The following is a 27,547-nucleotide window of genomic DNA, read 5'->3' as shown; positions in this document are numbered from 1 at the left end:
GTGTGCAGGGTCTTCGTCGATAGCCCCGTAAATCCGTCAGACATGGAGGTATTGGCATGAAAACCCGGCACTTCACTGTCGATCAGTATTTTCTCCATGACCAATAGAGGGCTTCTAGACCCTTCAGTAAATTGTGCACCGTGCTCTTCGATACGTATCTGCCGTACATGCCACAAGATATGTCCAAAAGCTGATCGTGCTACCGCGGTCAATTTTGACAGGATGGCGGTCTATGTATGTATGTATGTATGTAAACAGTGCTTTACATACATTTTTGAATAATCTTGTCCCGGAGATAGCTTTCCTTGCCGGATTTCCCATTGAGGATAGTAGCCCTGATGCATGTAATGCATGCAGGTCGCATCGAGCAAGTGGTAGATGGACGAGGATTAATTGAATAGTAACAGGTTGATTGACATTGTTCTTACCAGACTAGGAGATTCATGGAATGAGGCAAAATAGAGATACCGACGGCTTTGACAGCCGTAGCCTGTACTTCTCTAAAACGACACGCTGTTCCTCGTCACAGTCTCTCTAGATATCTCCGAGATTTTCCACCTACCTGCTATACACATACCTTGTACCACCCAAAACACTTTTTTCATATCAGTGACCGACGTTGAGCTATGGCATACGGCCCGTTCAGCTCGGGGAGTCCTGACGTCTGCGTTCTCTTTGAATCCCAATGCGACAACCTTGACGAAGCAGTCCTTCATATACGCCGTGCTATCAAAGAGGATCAAAAACTGACATTCCTGACTGATGTACTGGCCGAACTTCCCTCACTATGGTCGTTGCTCACCGAGGCCGACCCAGAATTGTCCCAATTATCCGGGGACAGCCAGCTCACGGCTTTGAATGAGGTGGTGCAAGGCCGACTGCCTTCTAGTGCAGTAAAAGTTACAAACCTTGTTCTAACCCCACTGACAGTGATCCTACAACTGGCAGATTTTTTGAAGCTCGCAGCGGGTGCCAATCATCCAGCATTCGGATCACCGTCGTCAATGAGAGCTAGAACGCACATAACAGATGTTCAAGGATTCTGTGTTGGAATTCTGGCGGCAATTGCAGTTGCAACATCACGAAATGAAGGCGATTTTCGATCCATTGCTTCAAAGGTCATTCGACTAGCAGTATATGTGGGCGCGGTGGTTGACCTCGACGAGCGACTGTCAGGTAGTCATTCCTCCCTGGCGATCCGATGGAGATCATCTGTACAATACGTGAAGCTCCAGCAATTTTTGAGCGAAAATGCAACTGTAAGTGGCACAGATAGATCTGCGTCGGGAGATTTGGCTAACGTGAAACCTGCCACATAGGCCTATATATCTTGCATCACTGATAGCAATAACGTCACCATCACAATTCCAACTTTGACTTTAGACTCCGTGATAGAGCATTTCAGAAGTGTTGGTCTTACAGTGCAAGCCATCGGGCTTAAAGGGCGATTTCATCATGAGTCCTATTGCGATAAAGTTAGGTCGATATCAGCTCTCTGTGAGCGAGACAATCGATTCCGGTTACCTTGGGGGAATTCCTTAGTTCAACCACTCCGGTCCACGGCCAATGGCAAAATCATTGAAGATCAGTTGCTCCACAATGTTGCTATGGAATCGATCTTGACTAGCCAGTGCCATTGGTGGCAGACTGTCACTGCTGCTTTGGAAGACAGCCAGAAAGAAGTTCGTGTGATGTCCGTCGGATCTAAATCCTGTGTTCCCCGATCCGTGAGAGGCCAGATGCTAGAATCAACGAGCGAGCTGATGAAAGAAGCAATCTCGTCCACTCAGGCTGAAAATCCACAGTATATTGCAATTACTGGTATGGCTGGKCGATACCCTGGTGCTAACTCCCTAGATGAGCTTTGGGAAATACTGGAACTAGGGAAGTGCTGTGCTCAAGAAATGCCAGATGAAAGATTCAAATTCAGCCTATTAAAGCGAGAGCCAAAGGGGCCCTTTTTCGGCAACTTACTAGCCCGACCAGATGCCTTTGACCATCGTTTTTTTGGGATTTCGAATCGAGAGGCTGAGAATATGGACCCTCAGCAACGCTTGCTGCTCCAAGTAGCATATGAAGCAATGGAATCAGCAGGCTACTGTGGTGTACATGCCGCTGACCTCCCAAAAGACATCGGGTGTTATGTTGGGGTGGGAACCGATGACTACACCGGCAACGTTGGCTCAAAACATGCGAATGCTTTTTCGGCCACTGGTACTTTGCAGGCGTTTAACACCGGTCGCATCAGTCATCATTTTGGCTGGTCAGGTCCATCAGTAGTTGTGGATACAGCCTGTTCGTCCGCCGCAGTTGCTATCCACTTGGCTTGCAAGGTACTGTTCGCCCTTCATCATATTTCTTTCTTCTTGCCTTGACTGTGCTTTACTAACCCGGAAATCATGTGGATCAGGCCCTCAATACAAAAGACTGCTCAATAGCCGTCGCCGGAGGTGTGAATGTCATGACGAATCCTCAAGTAAGCCAAAACCTGGCAGGAGCTTCATTCCTTTCTCCTACAGGTGCCTCCAAGGCATTTGATGCGTCTGCGGATGGATACTGTCGCGGCGAAGGAGCTGGTCTGGTCGTCCTCCGACCTTTGGCAGATGCTCTCCGCAATCACGATCCGATTCTTGCTGTGATTACTGGTTCCGCCGTTAATCAGGGCTCGAACTCTTCGCCAATTACCGTGCCCGACTCAAATTCACAACGGGCTTTATATCACAAAGCACTTAGTCGATCAGGTATCAGCCCTAACGAGGTAACTTATGTCGAGGCACATGGAACAGGTAGGTATTCCGACGTTGATATGATTCTTCCTGCGTCTTCCCCATAACCTTCTGGCCTTTGCTGATCAATGTCGCTAGGCACTCAAGTAGGGGACCCAATCGAGTTTGAAAGTATCCGAAAAATGTTTGCCAACCCTCGGCGAACAGAGAAGCTCTGCGTGGGTTCCATTAAAGACAATATTGGCCACACAGAGACATCTTCTGGCGTTGCTGGTCTTTTAAAAACAATCCTAATGATACAGAATCAGCGAATCCCCAAGCAGGCAAACTTTGTGCGATTGAACCCCAAAATTCCGTCACCAGAGCATAGTGGAATTATTATCCCCACCAAATCTATGACATGGGCATCGTCCCAACGCATAGCGATGGTTACCAATTACGGTGCTGCCGGTAGCAACGCAGCCATCGTCTTGAAGCAACATACTGCTACCTCTACGCAAACGAATACTAAATTGTCTCACATGCCAATAATCATCAGTGCCAAGTCCGCCGAGTCACTGCATGAATATTGTGCGGCTCTGCACCAGTGGCTGATTCGGGCTTGTCCAGCAGTTCAGGATGTAGCTTACAACCTGGCCATCAAGCAGAACCGCGATATGGACTTTTTGGTATCTTTGCCAATCATGGCAGACAGAGATTCGTTAATATCTCAACTAAAATCAGTGTCATCTCCGACATCGAGATCCATTCAAAAGACACCTTCTAAAGTCGAGATGCCAGTCGTCCTATGCTTTGGTGGCCAGAGTGGAAACACAGTACACATATCGCAGGAGCTGTTCAACGAAAGCATTCTATTTCAAATGCACTTGGTAAGTGCCAGCTTCTGTCTCGTTTCCCTCAATTCTATCTGCAATTCGAACCACAGTTTGGCTAATTTCTTTGGGTCTATAGATGGCCTGCGAAAACACTGGTCAGCTCCTGGGCCTGCCAAGCCTCTTCCCAACAATCTTCAAATCTGAACCCATCGCTGACATTGTCCACCATCACTTCATCTTGTTCGCTATCCAGTATGCGTGTGCCAAGTCTTGGCTTGACTCCGGGCTGCGCGTAGACCGAATGGTTGGCCACAGCTTCGGGCAATTGACTGCCCTATGCGTTTGCGGCACCATATCTCTGTCGGACTGTATTAAACTGATATCCCATCGAGCCCGCTTGATCCAGACCCACTGGGGCCTGGAAACAGGTGTAATGCTAGCTATTGAAGCCACGGAGCAGGAAGTACGTGAGCTGTTGCTTCGCGTTCCTAACGCCCCAGATGTGGCCTGTGTCAATAGCAACCGCAACGTAGTGATTGCAGGAGACGAAGCCTCTATTCGAGCAGTTGAAAAATTGGATTGCCATTATCGAATGAAAAGATTGGAAAACACGCATGCATTCCACTCCAGACTAGTAGACAGCATAGTCCCCGCTTTTACCGCTGTTGCCGAGTCTTTGAACTACCACAATCCTTCGGTCATACTTGAAGCCTGTACATTGATACCAGAGGACTGGTCTTCTGTTACCCCGAAGCAGATAGTGCAGCACAGCCGAAACACCGTTTATTTCCGCGATGCTGTCGAACGAGTTGCAGCGCACACTAAGAGTCCTAGCATTTGGCTAGAGGCAGGGTCCGGATCGCCCGTGATTCCGTTGGTGCGCCGCGTGTTGGACAGTCACCCTTCATCCTCAGCTAAGGGCCACATCTATCAATCAACCGATTTTTCTGGAACTTTTGCCTTAAGAAATCTAGCCAGTGCTACGAGTACGCTATGGTTAAATGGGTGCAAGGTGCAATTCTGGCCCTTCCACTCTTCTCAGAGTTGCGACTATAACTGGCTCACGCTGCCTCCGTATCAGTTTCTCAAGACAAGTCATTGGATTGATTATGATCCTACAGCATTCAATGAGGCTCCGATGTTGGAGCAGCCTTTGCATGGGAGTTCAGAACTGGTACAGGTACTAGAGAAAGGGACTGATAGATGCTCCTTCAAAATAAACACACGGCATAGTCTATACCAGAAATGCACAAAGGGCCACGCTGTCGTAGACCAAAGTCTGTGCCCTGCATCCATGTACATGGATATTGTGGTAAGTGCTGCTACCACGGTTTTCCCCGAAAAATCGTCAGAGGGCATGATCCAGTTCGAAGATCTTTCTATCTCATCTCCACTTGTTTTGGAACCACAGCAACAGGTTTTCCTTAGCTTGTCCAGATTGACGCCGAACAAAGAACAGTGGACATTCGTTTTATTCAGTGGAAAACTAGAAAACCAGGAAAATTCGATTACACATTCTACGGGCAAAATTGCATTCCATGCATTCAATAAACCATCTACAGTTCTGACGCGGTTCGATCACTTTGGGCGGCTGGTTAATACAGATCGCGAAAAGACCATTGTCGATTCCTCAACATTGAATGGACTGCTAGGGAAGATGGTCTACCAGGCTATGAACCGCGTGACCGTATACGCTGATTACTATCGAGGCGTCCAGAAGGTACTGGCCAATGGTCAAGAGGCCATCGGGCATGTGAATCTCATCAACTCGTTAACTAAAGATCGGGCCTGCGATCCCATTCTGCTGGATAATTTCTTGCAAGTGGCTGGAATACACGTGAATTGCATGTCAGAGCACAGCGATGATGAGGTCTACGTCTGTAGCGGTCTCACTGAGATCCTACTGGGTCGAACTTTCATGCAGAGAGATCAGAACGCTTCGAGCTCTTGGCTCGTATACACAAACTACTCCCGACAGTCTGGCACCCAAATTACCAGCGATATCTTTGTCATGGACGATCAGACCGGCAAGCTAGCACTGGCCATATTTGGAGCTGCTTTTACAAAACTGTCTATTCGGGCCCTGACGCGCACTTTGGCTCGATTGAACAACTCCGGAGAAATGTCCATACCTAAGACCACTCTAATTGAGTTGCCAAAACCTGCAGAGCCTCTGCTCAATGGGTATCAAACAGCGCCCCTCACACCTTTATCTGAGTCGGCAGCAAGCGACAACGACATTTTTCAGCGGGTTCAGGAAATGCTGTGCGAATTGCTCGGAGTTTCCCTCGATGAAGTTTCGCCGCCGGCATTTCTCAATGACATTGGGGTAGACTCTCTCATGAGCACCGAACTTATATCCGAGATCAAGAAACGGTTCAATGTAAGCATATCGAATGGAGATTTTGCGCAGATGGTCGATGTGCAGACGCTAGTGCGATTCATTCTGCAACCTGATATGTCGTTGAAACCCCCAGAGGTTGAGTCTCAGCCTGAGGTCGAGCCCGAGCCTGTTTACATGAATGGTCATGCGAGCCCTCAGAATGAAGCTCCCTTAGATGGCGTCGCACAGATAGGAGTTGCCTCTCTGGCTCAAGATATTTTCACAACCAGCAGGTTTGATATATCTTTTGGCGCAAAGACGAAGTGGAATGGTTTTTGTCGTGACGTTTATCCTCAACAGATGGCTCTCGTGACCGCATACGTAGTAGAGGCCTTCGAAACCCTCGGTTCCTCATTGGAAGCTTTCTCATCTGGTCAGGTTGTTCCTCTGATACCGGTTATTTCTCGACATGAAAAACTTCGAAAGCAACTCTATCGCATTTTAGAACACTCGGACCTCATCAATCAAAGAAAAACGGGAGACTATCACCGTACAGAAACTCCTGTTCCTAACATAAGCTCAACAACTCTACACGAGCAGATATTACGCGACTACCCACAACATGAATCTGAGCATCGGCTGCTCCATAAGACCGGTCCCCATTTAGCGGCATGCCTCACAGGTGATGCTGATGGGCTATCACTGATCTTCAAAAACGTCGAAGCTCTTCGTTTAGTTGAGGACACTTATACATCAGCGCCTAATTTCAAGTCTGCCACGATGCACCTGACCCAGTATCTCTGCGAGATTGCTACGCAATTTGGAAATCGACGTGAAATCAAGATTTTGGAGATTGGAGCCGGTACTGGTGGTACCACCAAATATTTACTCGAGCAGCTTACCGCTCTTCCTGGAGTTCGTCTACAATATACATTTACTGATATCTCTTCATCACTGGTGAAGCTTGCTCGCAAAAAGTTTCAGCTATATGATTTCATGCACTACACTACCCTGGACATTTCAAATGCTCCTCCAGCGGACCTTCAAGGCCAGTTTGACGTGGTTCTTTCAAGCAATTGTATCCATGCTACCCGGAATTTAACAGAATCCTGCACGAACATTAGAAAGCTTCTTCGACCCGATGGAATTTTGAGTCTGATAGAGCTTACGGGCAATCTGTACTGGTACGACCTTGTATTTGGTCTTTTGGAAGGTTGGTGGCTTTTTGAAGACGGACGTCAACATGCTCTCGCCAGCGCACAGCACTGGGACCAAATTCTCCGGCAGTCCGGGTATGAATGGGTGGATTGGACAAGGAATGATCTCCCAGAGTCTGATATCTTGCGAGTGATTGTTGCTTCTCCATCTGGCGGGCAACTTTCAGTCGACGAAGAAGTTCCTCTTGTTACCCAAGAAACTGTCATTTTTGACGAAAAGGATGGAGTACCGCTCTGCGCAGATATTTATTATCCTGAGAGCATTGACTATAGTCGGTCGAGCCGCCCAATTGGTAAGTACACTTTGTGCTCTCTTCGGCTGTCTTTCCTAATTGTTAAAATTTTCTAACTTTTCTGTGCTTAGCCCTTATGATCCACGGCGGTGGCCATGTCATGTTGTCTCGTAAAGACATTCGCCCTGCACAGACTCAAATTTTGCTAGAAGCTGGATTTCTTCCTGTCAGCATTGACTATCGTCTTTGTCCCGAGACATCCCTTCTTGAAGGTCCAATGCGGGACGTGCTCGATGCCCTGTGCTGGTCTCGTGAGAAACTACCACATATCGCCCTCAGTCGGCGTGATATTCGGCCGGATGGAGATCGTGTAGTGGCAGTTGGTTGGTCCTCTGGGGGGCACCTGGCAATGACCCTTGCATGGACTTCTAAAGCTCGTGGCGTCGTTCCCCCTCAGGCAGTGTTAGCCTTCTATTGCCCATGTGACTATGAAGATACATTCTGGTCCCAGCCGAATTTTCCATTCCAACAAGAAGCCATATATCGATCAGGGGAGTATGACTTATGGGAAGGACTCTTCGACAAGCCCATCACGTCTTATAACCCTCCACGGGCCTTGGGTGGGTGGATGGCCCCGAATGACCCTCGGAGTCGGATCGCCTTGCACATGAACTGGAAAGGCCAAACACTCCCTATCCTGCTGGAAGCATCGAAGCATAAGAAAGAGAGCCAGGCCTGTAATGGCTATAACTCAGAGAAGCTTTTCCCCCAGCCTAGTCAGGAGGAAATCAGAGCCATCAGCCCTCTTGCTCAAGCTCGTGCCTGGCTATACAACACACCTACTTTTATGATTCATGGGACGTTAGACGATTTGATTCCCTACCAGCAAGCCCAGAGGACCCATGACGCGATCGTTGCGAGTGGTGTTGATGCGGAGATTCGCATTCTTGATGAAACATTGCACCTCTTCGATATCTACCCTGATTATGAAAACAATTTGAAGGCCGTGAAAGCTGTGGCTGATGGATATGAGTTTCTTCGCCGTCATGTTCAATGATTTTATTCTTCTGATGCTTGTATTGGAATATTGTTTTTTAATGAATCATTGCCTACATAGCGCTACCTAGATACTCTTCAGTCATTTAAAATGCGATAGACATTCTACCCCTGCCCCAGATAACAAAAATTCCGAAAAATCCATGGATGCATCAATGTTGCTTTAGTTTAGCTAACACAACATTCATCCTACCATCTTACCTGACAGCCATTATTATGCATTCATTGTTTCGACACCATAGAACAAAATGTGCATCGTGACTCATCAACAGAGAGATAAGGCATGAGGTGAAAATCTATTTTACACTATACAAAATTGTGGTAATTCATTTTCTTGTAAGTCTACGTCCAATACTAGTAGCTATGATGCTTCGTAAATGGATGAAAGTTCCTAAGAAACGCGACGTCCAACCACTAAAAACAAAAATTAAGAACATGTCGGTATCTTCCTTATTTTTCCGGAAAGCTGGTACACCCAATTCCTTAAACATGAGTTTTTCCTTATCCATGTCATTGGGGCACAAAATTGTTCTAAGAATCGAAATACTGCTCCACTAACAAGCCCAGAATCCATAGCGTCATTGCAACTAAAAGAGATGACTTCGCGTACCATTCCATCCTAGATGAAGGCTCCTGCTCCGATGTTTTGATGAGAACCATGAATCCAAAGAAATGGCCTCCAACCGACAATGAGAAAAACGGCAGGCCAAATCCTGCAAGAACTCCAACAGCGATGAGCATAACGGTTGAGCCACAAAATAGGCAATAAATCAATGTCCATATCGAGTCTCTGAAGTGAACTGCCATGCTCTTCACGCCCACTTTCATGTCTTCATCTAAGTCCTGACGAGCGTATAGGACATCCACCAAAATAATCACCATCGAAATGAACATAAACATGGATATTGTGGGTGATAGATGGGTGAGTGGATTAACACCCAAACTATGCATGCTCATAGGGATAGCCCATCCGATATTCGCCAGGGTCAACTGAGGATAGTTGCTGAATCTCTTACCGAAAGGATACAGCAGAGCAAAAAATAAAATGATCCCCGCTTCGGTGACACATTGGATCGGAAGAAACAAGAGCACTAGTAAGACTCCACATGTAAGGAGAAAGGTCGTGAAAATAATTGCATTGAAGGTCGAAATTGCACCGCGCGGGATAGGACGAGATTTAGTTCGAGTTATTTGACGGTCAAGATCTTGATCAATTGTATCATTCCAGGCACAGCCTGCCCAACGTTGGATAAGAGACCATGAAGTTAGGATTATGAACCGGTGGAGTTGAACAGAGACTGGAATTTGTCGGGGTGATATAGCGGCACTGTATACAATACCGACAATATAAGGACAGGTATTGAGGAGATATCCCAGAGGCCTGTTAAGACGAACAAGCTCCGCATACGGTTCCCAAATAGAACAAAGAGCTTGATCGTTCTGGATATTTTTTTCAGACATTGTGATTGATAATTGATATCACTCCCTCTCTGTCTCAAAAGCACCTGCTGACGAAGGAACCGGCTTCTTCGTCGATTGAGTGAGGACACGATCTGGCAATGTTTTGATTTTTTTTCTTCTTCTTTTTTCTCTTTTTGCGAGAAAAAATAAAACAGTGGTGGGAACTTCTGATAATTCCTGTGCATTTAAGTAAACAATATCGTTTCAAATGAAACTGAGAGACAGGATCATTGCCCGTATGTGATTAACCGAGAAAAATGAAGCAAAGCCCCTTGCAGATGTAGGTGAACCAAATGTTGGTGAACTATGTACGAAGTATGTATGCACATGCTGTCCTGACCAATTCTCACAGAGCGACCTTCTGCCGCATGTAGGAGACAGGCCCTCAAGAGTCAGCAATTTTTCGATGGGCATGATTTAAATTCAAACCGTACCGAAGTAATTTCCCAATGCGTTTCTCTCCTTCAGACTATACTCGTGGAATACAGAGCTCTTCAGCCAAAGTTTACTGCACCTATTCAATTGGCAAAATAAGCACAAAGTATTTGGAAACATTCATTTTACATAGGCTTCCAAACGACAGTTGGTAATAGTTTCTGCGTCCTGGATGATCGGCAAGGATTGGGGTCTCAGTTCAGCAAATTCTTTGATATTTCTTCCATGCATCGTTTATTCATCTCTATTTTCTCCCTCAATTAATATATATCCGCTTAAAAAACAATCAAAAGTAATAACAGCAAGTAGGGCGCTACGGAAGAAATTCACCCTCTTTCAATACCATATAAAGTTTCTAACGAGGTGCTTCATTTCGAAGCAATAACACAATCCATTAAAGGCTAGCATCTAGCTACTCTAAATGAAACTTGCTGTTCTTCTCCTGGAATTCATCAATATCAAAATATATGAGACAACCGCATTTTGAGAGGTGTGCTTTTTATTCATCGGTGAAAGGTTCTAATCAAGGGAAATTTCCTCCTGTCTGCGTCGAATAGAAAGCTTCGCCGTTGGATTCGCACTTAATGCTATTCCAATCTTCATCACAGTGGGAGTAGAAGATTCTAGCAATTGTATATCGTATTTCAAGAGCATGTGAGCTAGCACGATCTTGATCTCGTTAGCGACAAAGAACCGTCCCGGACATGAATGTTTGCCATAACCAAATCCCAAATGCTCTGGAGATGGGGATACAAAAAGCGCTGATGAATCACCAGCTTCGCGTTGTCGAAGAAATCGATAGGGGTCGAATGTAGCTGGATCGGAATACACATCCGCATCACACATGCTAAAGTTAGCAATAAGGACGGAGGCACCTTTCGGAATGATAGTCCCATCCGATAATTCAACTTTTTGGTGCGCGTGGCGATTCATACCCACTATTCACGAGAGTTTAGGTATTTCTAGAAACAGATGTTAAGGGAGGTAAAGTTATACTTACAGATTGCGACTGGTTTGAGCCGCTGGGACTCCTTTAACACGCTGTCCATCAGCTTCAGTTTCTGTAAAGTACCCTTTTCCCACCCCGATTCTCTTATAGCCGATACAATCTCGTCGCGAAGCTCTTGTACCAGGGTTTTCCGGTTCCCATAGCTGCAGATATCATAGAGAGCCTGAGAGAGACTATCACTGGAAGTATGGATCGAAGCAAGTGCCAACAGCATTTGCATCAAAACAGGATCATGCTTTCGACCATTGGCAATTTCGTCTAGCCATTGCAGAGAGTCTTGGTGGTCTTTCTGAAACCCTGCTTCCTTCGCCAAGGCCCTTTTCTGGAGCACAGGTAGCATAAGTTCTCTTGCACGCGCGATGAGTTGCCGAAGGTTTCGACAAGTTGGATTGAAACGAGCTACTATGGGCCGAGCAAATTTGGGCCACTGATTGAGCTGATGCGTTGCCTTATGCATACTCTCCGCATAACCTATGACAGTCTTGTGCCACTCCGTATTGCGAGATAGTTCTTCGCCAGCGAAGACAAGTGAAGATAATTGGGCTATCAGGGAAGTCACAGTTTCGTGGACGGGAATTGCATGCCAATCTAAAACCAGAACATCTTCAATAACCATTTGTTTCAGGTAAAAACCAATGGTTGTATTCACCCACCTCTCTTATCGGTCCATTCCTGCTTCAACAGTAGAGAAGACTCGGCAGCAAGGGTCCCGGTTAATTTGGCTGCCTTAATGAGTCATAGAGGTCAAGTAGTATACCAAGATTAACATACTTAGGCTTCGAGTAATTTTTGTCCGAATAAGCTCTTGAACAATTCCCTGGTTTTCAATTTGCCTTTGGACCTCAAATCCTGCAATATGAGCGTGGAACGTTTTCAAGAAAACCGTTGTACTGTCAAGGTCAGGGTGGTCCCGGATTTCACGGGCAAATTTTGGAGCTAGCACAATCAGAGTTTCATTGTGTGTAATGATGCGAAAGGCATCGGCCTGGACTGAGATCAGATGGCACTGACGGAGTCACATTCATGGTCTCAGTCATACCTTACGGAGACCGCTTTGAATTAAACCAGCAGCATCTTGATAAAATCGCTTTCTCGCCTGGGATTTCCCAAATTCGAACAGCTTCCTTCCGTTGACTAAAGGGAGCTTAGACGCCCGAAAAAAATCGCATACGGCCAACGGGATCAGCAGGAAAAGACAGCAAATCACATTGAAAATTGGTGATGAAAATATAAATGGGAGATATAAATTAGCATCCATTGCATGCAGAGTACTACAATGACGACGGGACAAGAAGACTGGCGTTAAAATGGGATCAGTGCTAGCAATAAAAGTGAAGTACTGAAGGACTACTGAAATATAAAAACGGATATACATTGAGGAGCGAGTGTGGCAAGGGATATGCAACGGCATGCCTGCCTTCCAGTGTGTAACACTATGAAGTATCTCACTCCTTGCGGAATGTCCAATTTGTACTGCATAAATTAAAAATAGAATGTACGTCTCATCAGTCAGTTTTTACATGCATCATTGTGTCGGAGTAGGGACAGCCGAATGAAGTATCCCATGCAGGAAAAAAAGGTCAACAAAAAAAAAGCATGCTAGTTTTTGTACAGATCTAGTATCTAGTCCAGGGCTCATCAAGTCTCTCAAATTTAGGTATTAACTTACTACCTCAAGGCCAGATTACTCAACTTGGCCAGCAATGAAGCGGTTTATTTGCTATGGATTTAGATCCACCCAGGGAGCAATAAACTGATACAGCTCCATGTTTATTTCCCCTCATATCCAAATGGTTAGAATCAATCACATTTTCAAGTTGGGAACTGATAAAGAGAAAATATAATTGAAATCAACTGTTAGAAGAACAAACACGACGTATCAATCTCAATTTTGAAAAAAACATATAACCTTTGAAGAATGCCCGTTTTTTTCCTGCATTCTACTGCCTCTCAGGAGAAATAAGTAAGCTCGACCCCATCCAGTTTACCATCAGCTCTCCATGCTTCCAATTGAACAACGTAACTCGCAATGCCCTCTCCCCATGGCGCCAGTCTGGCTGCCTTCATTTGGTCTTCTACTGTCATCGATGTCGGTATCATGCCATAGCCGTTGAGGTAGCCGGGTGTACAACCAGCGATACCACGCAAAGCAGCCGCACGAGAGAGTATCTGGTGGGCCCAATCCTCTTCTGCCTGGGTAGTGGGCTCTATCACCACTTTCTGAGACAAAAATGAGCATTTACTCATCGCCTTAGAGAGGATATGAGCCACATGTATGGCGGTCTCATCTAAGACATAGGTAAGATTCACGCAAGCACCGGCTTGACTACTGCCAGTAAAGAAGAGATTTGGCAAACCATGTGTCATGACACCATGTAGAGTTGCCAGTCCATTGTTCCATTTGTCTTCCATGGTCAGTCCGTCTCGACCAGTCACTACAATGTCTGCACGGGACCCTGGACTGTGTCGAGTGACGGGTACGGTATATCCCGTACTGAGGATGACCGCATCCAGCTCATGTTCTGTCCCATCAACCACGATTCCTTTGGGGGTAAAGTGACTGATCCCATGGTGGCGGATATCAATCAGTTTGACGTTCGACTGCTTAAACGCACCCAAGTAGTCATCGTGAAAACAGGGGCGCTTGCACCACCCGGGATACCAGGGTTGAAGAAGATCTGCAGAGTCCGAATTTGGCACGATATCATGGACTCGCGCACGAACTTTTTTCTGTCTAGTCGCATCAACCGATCGCATTTTGTCAACATATTCAGGATCAAGACACTGCGGACCCCCAATCAACAAGCTGAAGGAGGGCATTTCAGTCCACCCATCGGCCACCAGATTTTCCGCGGGAAGTGGCTTCTCGTTACAGGTAAAAGCATTGAAGTTTTTCATCCTTCGTCGCTGCCACCCTTTACCCTCCATCTGCACCGTCTCCTGCCACCACTTCGCATCCGTGCATCGATTATTGCGTTCATCAACCGCAGCCGGCGTCCTCTGAAATACGAGGAGTTCCCGGCAGAATTTTGCCAGCTGCGGAACGGCTTGAATCGCGCTGGCGCCAGTGCCAATGATAGCTACCCGTTTATCTCTAAGCTTGGTGAGCTCTGGTTTGTTTGGAGTGCCGCCCGTGTAGCCGTAGTCCCAACGTGCCGTGTGAAAAAGCTTGCCTTTATAGTCCAACGTATTAGGGAAATCTGGAATCCTGGGGCTGGCGAATGCTCCTGATGCAAGAAGGACAAAGTCTGCGTCTAGCTGAATGGGCGTTTGGCTATCATCATCAAGCCCTAACTGGGTAGCTGAAACTGTCCAGCACTTTTGGTTTTCGTCCCAATCCAAACGATTGACCTTGGTTCGCAAGATGGCACGCTCAGACAGACTGTAGACTTGAGCAATTCTTTCGCAATGTGTTCTAATTTCAGCACCTGATGCATATTTATGCTGAGGCATATATCCGGTCTCTTCAAGAAGAGGCATGTATATGTAGCTTTCAGTATCGCACATGAGCCCTGGATACCGATTCCAGTACCAGGTGCCTCCAAAGCCGGCTGCTGTATCAACGAGAACCAGATCATCTGCAGTAAACTTGCCAGTCTGTATGAGGCGAACGGCAAAGAGAAGGCCTCCAAGGCCAGCGCCGACAATAAGAACTCTGTGATGGCGTTGTTGAATCAGCTTTTCTCTAGTTGTTTCTAGCAGTCCGGTTTCATCTCGCCAGAGGTCTCGAGCGAATGATCGAAACTGTTCACTCCGGTCGATTTCAATGTCCGAAATTTTACCCCGAGCTTTCAATTGAATCTGTCGCTCCCGCTCGTATCGATCCTCTACCTCAGCATCGAGACACTGATAGCAGTGTGATTGATCATCCACACTGCCCATGGTTGCTTTATTTTCTGTATTTGGCCGCGATGATGGTATTGCGGACTTTCGTTCGTTTGAAGTATGAAAGACCTCAACTGTTTTAGTCTGAACGCGACACACCACAACCTCTCTCTCTTCCTTCCGCTATAGTACTTCCCAAGACTAGCCTTCACTGATTTATATTGCGATCCTGCCATACCACTGGATATCCCTGGCATTCTGATAAGTTCACGAAGCAAGGGGCGTAGTTACATATAAAGCCTCGAGTAACTCGCCGCCAAATGGACGGCTACGTGCATCACTAAGTTATGACATACTACACATATGTACTTCGTTCATGGGACAACTCAATACTTCTCGCGTAACAAGTTGACACTTACATATGCGTCTTTTCTTCATGTCCAATGTGATGAGTAATGCAGGATGCATTTTATTCATTCCACACCGCAATTTGCTAGCAACATATGTCGGTCGATTTGTGGTTTATGTTGGGCGCTAATGATGAGCTATGTAAGGACTGTATGGCAGTTGAAGTTGTAGGAGTACACATGAAAACTGAGACTGTGGTTAACAATCATGATCAGCAGTTGTCCAAGAGAAGACGATGTCTAGAATGGCCTATATAGAAAACCCATCTTTTTTCCCGGATTTCATAGATGTGAACTGAATTTCACATCAACGTTCTCTGGGCAAGCTGACTATTTAATTACGCCTGTCTGATTTACTTTCGGTCAAGTTGTATCTCCTACTGAATCCATCATCCATAGTTCTCGGCACAAATTCAAACATGGACGTCGGTGCTCAGCGGGAAACGGCCATTGAAAAGGGATTTGACCCGATGTCACTTTATAACCCCAACTTGAACGATGTTGGTGAGCCGGTTCGTACATATCTCGAGGAACAGGGCAATATTCCGGCAGAGCAGATTTTAGCTCACGTCAAGAAACTGGTGAGTCTATCTGCTTAAAAATCTTTTTTACAACGCAGGTCGTATAAGGCTGGATTTACTAATTATTGATAGCGGGATCGCGCGTTTGCAGTGGTAAGAGCGAGAAATTGATGAACAAGGTGGTGTAAACAAACTATTAACTAATTCTATTGCGCCATAGTTTCCATATGCCTGCGTGGGTCAGTTTTCATTCCTCGAATTAAGCATCGCCGCCTCTCCATGCTACCCAGAAATGCTTGATCGTGTAAAGCATGGGGAGAAACTCCTTGACCTAGGATGTGCATTTGGGCAAGAGCTACGTCAACTGGTGAGCTATCCTACGAGTGGCATTTCAATGCTCTCCTAACATATTTCAATTAACTCATTCATCTCTTTATTGCCGTCAGCTTTACGATGGTGCACCTGGCGAAAACCTGTACGGTTCAGATCTCCAACAGGCCTTTTTAGATCTTGGTCATGAGTTGTTCCTCGATGAGTCCAAGCTACCCAAGTCTCAACTGATTAGTGGAGATATCCTCGATCCAAAGTGCCGCCTTCTCGTTGAAATGAAAGGTGAACTCGATATTATTTACATCTCCTTGTTCATACATGTCTTTGATTGGGAGCAACAGATAACAGTGGCTAAACACATGCTGCAACTTCTGGCAAGAAAACCAGGATCGATGATTGTTGGCCGCGTTATGGCTACCAGGAATCAAGAAGCCCTGACTGCAACTAAGGCACGGATGCCCTACTACTTCCATGACATGGCTAGCTGGCAACATCTATGGGACCAGGTGGAGATGGAAACTCACATCAAGTTGTCTGTGAACGCATGGGAACAACCTGACGCAATGGCGAAAAAACACCCTCTCCCGGGGGTCTACGTGCTTGGGTCTATGATTCGGCTGGAATAAGGAAATACGCTGGGAATCGATGCGTAATATCTGTTACTTGAATTCTAAGCTTCCAAGAAAAAAGGGAACCAATAGTATCCAGGATACCAAGACAATCAAAAGTGCAATTAATCTACATCAGAATGCGATTTTAGATTCAATACTTGGCTTTCTACGTATTACGTACATGGGATAGCCGTTCACTTGTTACCACACGTAGAAAGAGATGAATAAAATGTCGGATCAAGCACCTTTACTCATGTGTAAGTGCATTGGGCATTAGCCACCTATTGCGGACTCTATGGCGGCGATCTTAAAGGCATTCAACGACATAAAACAGTCGACCCGGAGCAGTTTCCATAGCCCAATTTTGCACGACTGTGAAGACATGGGCTTATCATCAATGATGTACTAGCGGTGAAATTTGATACAGTGAGGACATACATAATGTGTGGAGTGAATGCCAACAAGAGACATGCAAGGGAGCCGGCTAAGGCTACATATGGATCTATTAGACGCGTATGCAAGAAATTCCCAGGAAATATGTAGTACGAAAACTAAGAGAAAGGCACGGCCCGTCGTTGCCGCATCAGGTCCACTTTCATTTCACATTTCAGCAAGGCTAGGGAAATGCGTTCTTGTATTATACACGATACACACCGACAATCATGGGGCTTACGATAAGAAGGTTGGGATGCATCGGAGATCCATCCTTGCATAGCTGTTATGGCAGGAAACTACCATCTTAAACAACAGCGATCTTTCTGGGAATTATTCCAACGACGTCGTGGTTGAAGACTACCCTTCTATTTTTGAGGTGTGCTCATTTATCCAAAGGCTACACTCTCAACCAAACATTTTGTCGTCATTCTAATTATATCAGTAGCAACTATGGGATATCTTGACGACTACGTATGTAAGGAATTGCTTGGAACTATCATCTCTGATTACTGATGACTATACAAATACAGGTGATAATTGTGACTGGCAGCTCTTCGGGGATTGGACTAGTAACGGCCACAATTGCCCTGAACGAGGGAGCTCGAGTGCTTGGAGTCGATGTTTCACCTGCATCAGAGTCAATTTTGGATAATGACAACTTCAAATTTTTTCAGTGCGATCTCTGCCATGAGTCTGCACCCGATCAGATTATCGAGAACTGTGCTGAGGCTTTCGGACGGCGAGTGGACGGATTACTAAACATTGCTGGAGTGATGGATTTGAATCAAAGTGTAGACAGTGTCTCAGACGCCATGTGGGAGCGCTGTATAGCCATCAACTTGACCGCACCCGTGAAGCTGATGCGAGCAGTTATTCCCATCATGAGAGAGCAGAGAAGTGGAAGCATCGTGAATGTTTGCAGCAAGGCCGCTTTGAGTGGCGCTGTATCTGGTGTTGCATATACAGCAAGTGAGCGTTACATTCTTCTTCTCTTTGAGATATGCAACCTACTTAAAAGCTAATAGGAAGCAACTACACTAGGTAAACACGGCCTTATTGGAGCTACCAAGAATGTTGCTTTCAGGTTTAAGCATGAAAATATCCGGTGCAACGCAGTATGTCCAGGAGGTGAGTTTTGACAGAGGAGACATACGTGGGCTTCCGTTGATATGATGATTAGGAGTTGCTGCAACTGGCATAACAAGATCAGTGGACACCAATTGCATGGACCGTGAGGCAACAGCGGCCATGTCGCTGATCCACCAAGTCCAAAGTTCTGACCATGAAAAGGGAATGGGTGTACAGCCAGAAGATATTGCCAATTTTCTTCTGTTTCTAATATCTAGTCGCAGCAGAAGCACCAATGGGGCAATCATTCCCATAGATAATGCTTGGTCCACAATCTAATCATGTCTATTGACCCGTGAATTTTTTTTAAGCGCATAGTATAGTACATATATACATTTCTATCTACCTAATGTACGACGCAATCATGTATTCAATGTTATAACATTGTTCTATACCTTAATCTGATGGGCACCTTGTGAGACTGCAAGAGATATTATCAATCTCTTAGCAATCGTGCAGCTTTCGCGCATGAAGGATTTCTTCTCTGAATACATGACCATGAATAGAAGGAGGCATTGAGGGTTTGGCACGTACCGAAAGATTGATTCTCTACTCGAGTGTTGGACAAATTTTCCCCTGCTACACGTATCTACCTATAGATTAGAGGCCTACTATGTAGTTCTTGGTGCATGTGGAATTTTTACATATTCCGACGTCCGGACCGGTCTCGCGTTGTAGCATAAATCCCCAAGCAAAAGTTTTATACATGTATAAGCATAAATCGTCCACTACTGACGTATGAAGTTATGTGTCCCTTGCATCGGCTGAGGTCGGCCCATACTTGTAGAATGGAGGCAAGAGCCGTGCATTATCATCCCTGGATTTGTATGACGAGCGTTGAGAGCAATCTTGACCGCAGACAGGCTGACCAATAGTGACGGTTGCCACACGATGATATCCGACACTATGCAGTGATACACAGTATGAAAAATATTTACATTACCTAGGTACAGCTACTTCACGGTCTCTAAAAATATTGACCTTGACGAATTACTCTTGACGCTCTTACGCCAGCTTCAGCTAGCTTGTTGATATAACTTTTGTTCCTGTGTCTCAATATAGAACAGTACCAATGGCGACCCAATCGCCGACGGAGAATACAAAGTTCAAAGTCATCATTGTTGGGGGATCAATTTCCGGGTTGACGTTGGCCCATTGCCTCCATCAAGCAAATATCGATCATGTTGTTTTGGAGAAAAAAGAAGAAATTTCTCCTCAACAAGGCGCTTTTATTGGTGTCTGGCCGAATGGCGCCAGAATTCTCGACCAACTCGGCCTTTACACAGACATGGAGAAATTGACAGCACCACTTCACAAAATGAATATTTGTTATCCGGATGGCCACTCCTTTAGTAGTGCGCTACCCAAGATTATTCATGATAGGTGAGTCTCAAATTTTTTTGCTCCTTCAGCTGAGCAGATTCCCTAGAAACAGCTGACATTAATCTTTAAATAGGTTTGGATATCCTATTGTTTCTTTAGATCGTCAAAAGGTGTTGGAAATACTGTATGACAAATATCCCGCAAAGTCCAACGTTCTCGTCAAAAAGAGAGTTGCAGAGGTACAATTGTTTGATGATGGAGGCCGCGTAATTACTGACGATGGAGCTGTCTACGACGGTCACCTCATCGTCGGTGCTGACGGAATCCATAGCCGTATACGCTCCGAGATGTGGCGCCTAGCAGACGCACGCAGTCCAAATATAATCTCACCACGTGATAAGAAAAGTCAGTATACGCAGATCGAGCAGTCTACGAATTCTTTCTCGGTAGCTAACGAATAGAGACACAGGTATGACAGTCGAGTATGCCTGTGTGTTTGGTATTTCATCCCCAATACCAGGTCTGTTGACAGGAGAACATGTCAATTCTTATTCCAATGGATCGTGTGTTATCACCTTCCATGGCAAGGATGGCCGCGTGTTTTGGTTTATTATTGAAAAGCTATCGCAGAAGTTTCTCTACCCCAACACACCTCGCTACTCAGCTAGTGATGCAGCAGACTTTTGTGATAGGCATGCATCAGTTAGAGTATGGAAGAATATACATGTGGCAGACTTATGGAAAAATAAGCTATGTGCTTCCATGACGGCATTGGAAGAGGGTATGTTGGAAACGTGGAGCTTTGATCGTATTGTTCTCTTCGGAGATAGCATCCACAAAGTAAGTTAATCACTTTTGTTTAGCGTTCTTTGGATTATTGACTGAGCTGACCAATTCACCCATTTAGATGACTCCCAATATAGGTCAAGGAGCAAACACCGCGATGGAAGACGCTGCTATTCTTGCCTCGCTGTTGAATCGGATGTTGGACTCAAATTCTGGTGCGAACTGTCCAAAGTCTAGGGATATTCAGAATCTCCTCCAAGAGTTCCAGGCCTTGCGATACAATAGGGTCAAGGATGTATGCTCGAGATCATGGTTTGGAGCACGTCTTCATACTAGAGATGACTTCTTGAAGGCCTTCATTGGTCGGTATATTTTTCCTTATATCAGTGGGAACTTGGTTACAGCTAGGACCTCCATAGCAATTGCAGGTGGACAACTGATTGACTATCTTCCCTCACCGAAGCGATCAGGAGTTGGCTGGGTCGAATACGCTGCCAACGGACAGCCCAAGGCCTACCAGCGCCGGTGGACCCTGGTCTGCATATCTTCTTTTCTTTTCTGTTCGCTTCTTTACCTATGCCGAGTCTCTCTGATCCCTGCTCTACCCATCGTTGTCTGACATATTTTTACCATGGAAGTTCTGTAATGGAGTAATTTTCCTGGATCTTATTACAAAGTCATATTTTATGCAATGCGTCTATAATTGTTTGCTATTGTTATCTAAGACACAATATTCTGATACGATAAAGGTACCCGCTTCTACGGCTACAAGGTCATTTCCCTTGGTACTCATTTTATATGCTTCATCCTCTCATTTACGTAATTCTTCATGCTACAAAGAGTGTCATATATGAACAGCTCAAGCAGGCAAGGATCTCCAGGTGTTATGCAGTCTGACATTGTCCTGTCGGGAAAATGCAATTTACATCGCAGCTACTATGTAGGATATATTGCTGCTATACCAGTTAGTATCCTTACTGTTCATGGTCACTACATATCTGCTGAGCTATTCAAATCGGCATTTTCTTGCTCCGATGTAGATTCATTCATCTATTTTCTTTGCCTGGGACATGTGCACAATTCCATAATTTCGCTTCACCCCGTCTATTTCATGCCATTCCGGACCACCCATCACGCACTTTCTCCTTGCATTGCACATGCAGCGATCATTCAGAGGATGAGTTGACTACATATTCGTTATGCCTAGGCCTAGGTCTTTTGATATATTTATACCGGACTAGTACATGTATTTATACACAGTATATTTCTGCCTGACCGCTTTTCCTTATGCATGGGCATTGCATGTATTTCATTTTCCTTTGTTTTTTTTTAAGTTCCCCTGTTGTGTCACCTTAAGGAAAAATCGATTTCGACATGGTGGCAGCATCTATGATGTAGCTATCTATTACCTCCTCCGGTCATCATTAGCCCCGGTTAAGCAATTGTAGGTAGGGGTCGGTTACCATGTCTGGTAGCATCGTAAACAAGATAACCCAAATATGCAACCAGCCTGACATGACTAGAACCCAGATCGGATCGTGTCTTATGGACAATTTTTAGAGGGTATCCCTAGTATGACATGATTCTAAGTTCCCTATTCTCTTTCTCTTGTCCATGTCATTGTAGTAGTATCCATCTATACACGCTAGAGTTCAATTCGTTTTTCGCAATTGCAAACCTCCTTTATTCTACTTCATCTTCACAATTGATCGAGAAAAATGGCGGTAGATATTGTTGATGCCGAAGGCCTCGACACTTCTGGTATGGAAAAAAAGGGGGGTTGCCACGAGATTGAAGTGGTGAGCAGCTGTCTGCAGTGTATAAGAATCGAAACGAAAATAGAAGACAGCAGTCTCGACACCAAAGAACGACTTAAAGATTTTGCGCGAAATCCATGGATCGAACATGAACCCTCCACAGCTCCCAGGCATAATTCTCTAGCAACTTCAAATCATACCAAAATCGTGATTATCGGGGCAGGATACGGTGGCCTGTTGTTTGCAGTCCGCCTTCTGCAATCTGGAATATCACTGGAGGATATTTTGCTGGTTGATGCAGCTAATGGATTCGGAGGTACATGGTACTGGAATCGCTATCCTGGACTGCGATGCGATATCGAAAGCTATATCTACATGCCTTTGTTGGAGGAGACAGGCCACGTGCCTAGCCGAAAATATGTTTCAGGCGAGGAACTTCGTCAGCATGCTGATGCCATCGCTCGACAGTGGCAACTGGACAAACGAACCCTCTTCAATACAACAATGAAGTCCCTCACATGGGATGACAAAACGCTCACTTGGACAGGACTTGGGACTACAACGACTTTTGATCAGGAGGCAACGCGACCACTTGTTCTTTCGTCGGAATTTGTCATCGTGGCCACAGGTTCCTTGAGCAAACCTAAAATTCCTGAACTCGCCGGTATAGACGACTTCCAGGGTCACATATTCCACACAGCTCGCTGGAATTACTCGGTGACTGGAGGGTCGCCCCAAGCACCTCATCTAGAACGACTGAAGGATAAGCGAGTTGGAATAATAGGAACAGGTGCTACTGCGGTCCAAGTGATCCCAGAACTAGCGAAGTGGTCCAAGGAGGTGTATGTATTTCAGCGAACACCGTCAGAAGTCGGCATCGAGCCAAATCCAGCCACCGACCGGGATTGGTGGGAAGAGCATATCCAGAAGCAGGGGCATGGGTGGCAGAGACGACGTGCCGAGAATTTCAATTCGTTTCTTTCCAATCCCACTCCCAAGACAGATGAAATTGACTTGGTGACCGATGGGTGGACAAGATTTCGTTCATACGCCGCAACAATTGGAGGAGAATCGAATGTAGATCCCAATTTTCTCACGCTCATTAGGGAGTTGGATAAATCCAGGCAGGACGCCCTCCGCCAGAGTATCCGTGACACTGTTCGTAAAGATAACATCGCTGAAGCACTGCTGCCAGTGCACCCCGGATGGTGCAAGAGACCGTGCTTTCACGATACTTACTTCCAGGTTTACAACTCTCCACATGTTCAGCTCGTGGCCACTCGGGGCCAAGGCGTAACACGTCTGACTCGCGGGGGGGTTTTGCACGGGGACACGGAAATCGAGCTAGATCTCATTGTACTAGCAACCGGATATGATTCGAGCAACTTGTGCCCATCTTTTCGTGCTAATTTAGAGGTCATCGGTCAGGACGGACGATCAATGGAACAAAAATGGTCCAATGGAGTTGCAACATTGCACGGTGTATTAACTCGAGGCTTTCCAAATTTCTTCTTCCCAGGCCTATCGCAGGCGGGTGTCACCGCAAACCAGGTATATATGTTTGAACAGGCTGCTGCACATGTATCATATATTATCCAAAGTGCACTAGGCCGTGCGAATAAATCTGGCCGAATTGCCGTGCATCCCACGCATGAAGGCGAGGAAGACTGGGCAACACGAACAGTGTTGAGCTCACATGCTTTCGCAGCTGCGGGACAATGTGGACGAGAAAGTTATACTTTGTCAAGTAGTCATGGCAGGAGCGAGACAGAGAAGAAACAGCTTGCTCGAAAGTCACCTTGGGGCGCAGGAATGGCTCAATATGTCAAGATCCTAGAGCAGTGGAGGGCTACTGGAGATTTAGAAGGGTTGGAGTTCATTCACGGTGACCAGAACTAATCATATAGATACTTATAGCAGATATAATCTCACTCCTTGTTTTATGCACCAAGATAGATTGCAGCTTGTCCTTCCATTTTGATTGAAAGTACTGTCTCTGTACGTTCACACTTAGTAGCTTATACGGATAGACAGTATTGCCATGTCACTTAACATATAGACCAAGGCTGAGGTAAATTAAGATCCTTCAATCATTTTATAATCCGTACTGCTGTGTATTGAAAAATGCCTAGGTATAGCGCGAATATTCTGGTAACAAATGAGAACCATAGAAAAGTAAGTAACACCAAAGACACTACACATTACCCCCGTCTATCCCGTCTACAACGATGGTACATTTCCATAACATATGTTCTTCACTTATTCTTCACTTTTTCCCCCTCCTTTTGACGCTCATCGCGAGTCACCAGATAATGTAGAATAGGATATATGGCGTCCATAGTAAGAGTGCATCCAATATAGAACCAACACATAGGACTTTCAAGCCAAGGTTCGTCACCCAACTCATACATATACCGAATTGTCAACTTGGTAAAGCCCCCTGCAGTTGCTGTGGCGCGAAACATCCTTTTTCGGTATGAGTGAAATTTGATCGATATCGGAGACGTTATAAAGGGACCTAACATACCATGTTTTGAGAGAAATTCCTCGAGTACTTCCCCGACTGACCAAGTGACAAATGCCAGCGAAGCTAGCTATGAATTGGCATAAAGCTCCACCCCAATGAAATCCTAACTCTGGCCCAATCTCGGCAGCCAGAGCCATCTGACCGGCCATGAAACCCGCAGTTACCATCAAGTAAGCCACAGGGACATAGCGCTTCATGAACGGAGCATGTTCCCATTCATTGGGTGCATACTTCATCACGGTGAGCATCATGATGCTATGCAGCAATAACCATACACGAATGCCACCTGCCCAATGAGAACTCGCAAGAGGATAAATAAAAGCATAAACTATTTCCCACCCAACATCGCAGCAGATTGATATGAACGAGATACTGGGGAGTTGAGATTTGATGGTCATCCGCATAGTATTGATGTAATTAAGCGACCAGCAAACAAAAGCCAATAGTCTTAGCAGAACATCGATGGTTTGAGGCTCCAGAAATTCTGAAGACACACTGGTACCGGTCATGGCTGAGCGCTGAGAAGAGACGATTGATGGGATCGAAATTTGCGATGGGTAGGCATGTTCTGTAAGCAACAAGTCGTGTTTCTGGGGAATTATATTAAACATGGCAATTAAGGTCATCAAGGGAAGACTAGGTCAATGGACCTCGGAAGCATCAAGGATAATAGAATTATCCAAGTCCAAGTTTATGCATATTGCAGATCTCTCTCATCTGCAGTTAAACACATACATATCCATATACATGTAACTATGTTACGCAGCGTCAATAGTCCTTGGATTCCCCGATAGAGTAAACGCTCAATTCGTGACATGAATGATGATCTATTGATCTATGGCAACTCTCATTTTTATGTGTAATTAATGAATGCGGTGGGGCCATGTACGAAATATATGCCGATAAGTGAAGCATCGTCGGGAAGTTTACTTATTGTTGCATTTAGTCTCCTTGCCTATAAGGTATGTATATAGAATTAAGTGTGCTTTTTTTTTGACCGCTACATGGCTTACCGCTATATCCCTTACTGCCGCTTAATTACAAAATCACTGAAAGAAAACCACTGCAATGCTAAAATACATATATGAGATACAGGTAGGAAATGGCACTATCTGCGTCTCATAATCCTATCGCTCTTCGTACTTCCTAATATACCCCCAAGCCTTGAAGAAGGATCAGAACTCGCAACTTCGGTCAAGAAGCGTCGTTTTACATTAGTGGTCATCATCACCTACGTACGTCCTTTGAGCTATTCCTCTCTCTTAGTCTCGATTTACCCGTTCATGTGACCCTAGTAATACACCGATCATGACCCCTATCCGTGACCAGCTTTATGCTACCGCATTGAAGTTCCTACAGGCTCAAAGCTGCTTGGAAGCCGACCGAATGACAGCCCTGCGCACGCCAACCTGTCGTAGCACCGGCATGGCTCCCAGCAGGACAACCTCTAAAACATGCGACCAATTGAAGCCCCTCTTGGAGGATTACAAGCGAGTGTTTAAAGACGCAAAGTACTCGTTACTTGAAGAGAATGATATGGTAATTGATGAATGGGCAAAGAAAGTGACGATGCGTGTGAGAGGCCAATTTGAAACATGTGTTGGACCTTGGGCAAATGATTTTGTTTTCATTCTCACAATGACAGAAGACGGCAAATTACTTGCTGATATCAAGAGTTTTCCTGACACAGCGGCTTTGGAGGAGCTCGAAACCCGTGTTCTTCAGGCTTCACAGGCACCTGCTCCATGGTTGGCTCATATGATTAAGGCGGATGCGTAAGATGGCGCTCTTCTTGATGCATGTAACCGGAAACTAAAACACTCCCTAAAATGTGGCGAGAATAGGAATAAAGCTCTTAAAGATAAATTATTGCTTATCGCCGTCGTGCTATGTCTACAGTTGCATATCTTTTTACCAGGGTTCAGCTTATCCATTGCCAATGAATGGTAAATAAGAATTGGAACTGCCTCGACTTACATAATGATGATAGTGGTGACCAACTCGTTTCTTTCCTAGTATTTTTTTTGAACTCAATAGGATCAATCATGTCTACTACGTATGTCGTATAGATAAGAAAGACAAGGCTTTGTGTGATCATCATGAACATAACTTGTCGTCCTCCAGAACTTCTTCGGCCTAAGGCATGCCCAAAGTACAATGAATCGTTGATGTTTTTCTCTCAGATATCGGCTGACCTTTGGGCTATGTGTATACCGTTAGATGGTATCATTGATGGATACCTCGCTTCGAGTTAATCTATCTTACTTATAACACTACAGAGACCTCCGTGTGGATCAAGAATGTGCAAAACAACCCAGACTGGTCAAAGCAGGTTCAGGCCTTGTGGATCTCTGACTGAAGTATGATAGTCCACTAGAATCACAGTTCTTAACCATAAGAAGAGAATACAAGAATCTTACATTGATATTTCTGGCATTTTCCAGGGAGCTTGCCAGCACTGGCACCGTTGATCTTCGCATTTCAGCTTCCGAAAGCCGCAGCAAGGGGCGCATTTCTCATAACACCGCACTTAACCATGAAAGGTTATGAAAACAGTTCAATCCGGAACGGGCCGAGGAACGAGGGACATTAAGTTTACATCCCACTTTAGTAAAATGGCAG

At 45.4% G+C, this 27,547-nt stretch overlaps 7 protein-coding genes across 7 annotated transcripts; 6 read left to right on the top strand and 1 right to left on the bottom strand.

Moving 5' to 3' along the window:
• Positions 1-626: 626 nt before the first annotated feature.
• BHQ10_009287 (uncharacterized protein) lies at positions 627-8,371 on the top strand (the record flags this gene model as incomplete). Its single annotated transcript, XM_040882186.1, has 6 exons — positions 627-1,259; positions 1,320-2,333; positions 2,411-2,786; positions 2,865-3,595; positions 3,678-7,374; positions 7,446-8,371. The coding sequence occupies 6 exons, from the start codon at positions 627-629 to the stop codon at positions 8,369-8,371; spliced, it is 7,377 nt and encodes a 2,458-aa protein (XP_040737789.1).
• A 2,414-nt stretch (positions 8,372-10,785) lies between these two features.
• Positions 10,786-15,157, bottom strand: BHQ10_009286 (uncharacterized protein; the record flags this gene model as incomplete). The annotated part of the gene is made up of 6 exons (XM_040882185.1): positions 10,786-11,204; positions 11,267-11,863; positions 11,929-11,997; positions 12,047-12,260; positions 12,315-12,409; positions 13,264-15,157. The coding sequence occupies 6 exons, from the start codon at positions 15,155-15,157 to the stop codon at positions 10,786-10,788; spliced, it is 3,288 nt and encodes a 1,095-aa protein (XP_040737788.1).
• Positions 15,158-15,926: 769 nt separating this feature from the next.
• On the top strand, positions 15,927-16,984 carry BHQ10_009285 (uncharacterized protein; the record flags this gene model as incomplete). Its single annotated transcript, XM_040882184.1, has 4 exons — positions 15,927-16,088; positions 16,161-16,181; positions 16,249-16,395; positions 16,475-16,984. The coding sequence occupies 4 exons, from the start codon at positions 15,927-15,929 to the stop codon at positions 16,982-16,984; spliced, it is 840 nt and encodes a 279-aa protein (XP_040737787.1).
• An 870-nt stretch (positions 16,985-17,854) lies between these two features.
• Positions 17,855-18,426, top strand: BHQ10_009284 (uncharacterized protein; the record flags this gene model as incomplete). The annotated part of the gene is made up of 2 exons (XM_040882183.1): positions 17,855-17,875; positions 17,935-18,426. 2 exons carry the CDS (start codon positions 17,855-17,857, stop codon positions 18,424-18,426), a joined length of 513 nt encoding a protein of 170 aa, XP_040737786.1.
• Positions 18,427-19,604: 1,178 nt separating this feature from the next.
• On the top strand, positions 19,605-21,260 carry BHQ10_009283 (uncharacterized protein; the record flags this gene model as incomplete). Its single annotated transcript, XM_040882182.1, has 5 exons — positions 19,605-19,915; positions 19,989-20,260; positions 20,325-20,695; positions 20,763-21,003; positions 21,061-21,260. 5 exons carry the CDS (start codon positions 19,605-19,607, stop codon positions 21,258-21,260), a joined length of 1,395 nt encoding a protein of 464 aa, XP_040737785.1.
• Positions 21,261-22,359: 1,099 nt separating this feature from the next.
• Positions 22,360-24,297, top strand: BHQ10_009282 (uncharacterized protein; the record flags this gene model as incomplete). Its single annotated transcript, XM_040882181.1, has 1 exon — positions 22,360-24,297. The coding sequence occupies one exon, from the start codon at positions 22,360-22,362 to the stop codon at positions 24,295-24,297; it is 1,938 nt and encodes a 645-aa protein (XP_040737784.1).
• A 1,936-nt stretch (positions 24,298-26,233) lies between these two features.
• BHQ10_009281 (uncharacterized protein) lies at positions 26,234-26,704 on the top strand (the record flags this gene model as incomplete). Its single annotated transcript, XM_040882180.1, has 1 exon — positions 26,234-26,704. The coding sequence occupies one exon, from the start codon at positions 26,234-26,236 to the stop codon at positions 26,702-26,704; it is 471 nt and encodes a 156-aa protein (XP_040737783.1).
• Between the last annotated feature and the right edge of the window lie 843 nt (positions 26,705-27,547).

This window comes from Talaromyces amestolkiae (assembly GCF_001896365.1).
Source record: "Talaromyces amestolkiae strain CIB chromosome Unknown scaffold23.1, whole genome shotgun sequence".
Lineage (NCBI taxonomy): Eukaryota > Fungi > Ascomycota > Eurotiomycetes > Eurotiales > Trichocomaceae > Talaromyces > Talaromyces amestolkiae.
Note: the sequence above shows the minus strand (reverse complement) of the source record. Positions and strands in the feature narration are given on the sequence as shown.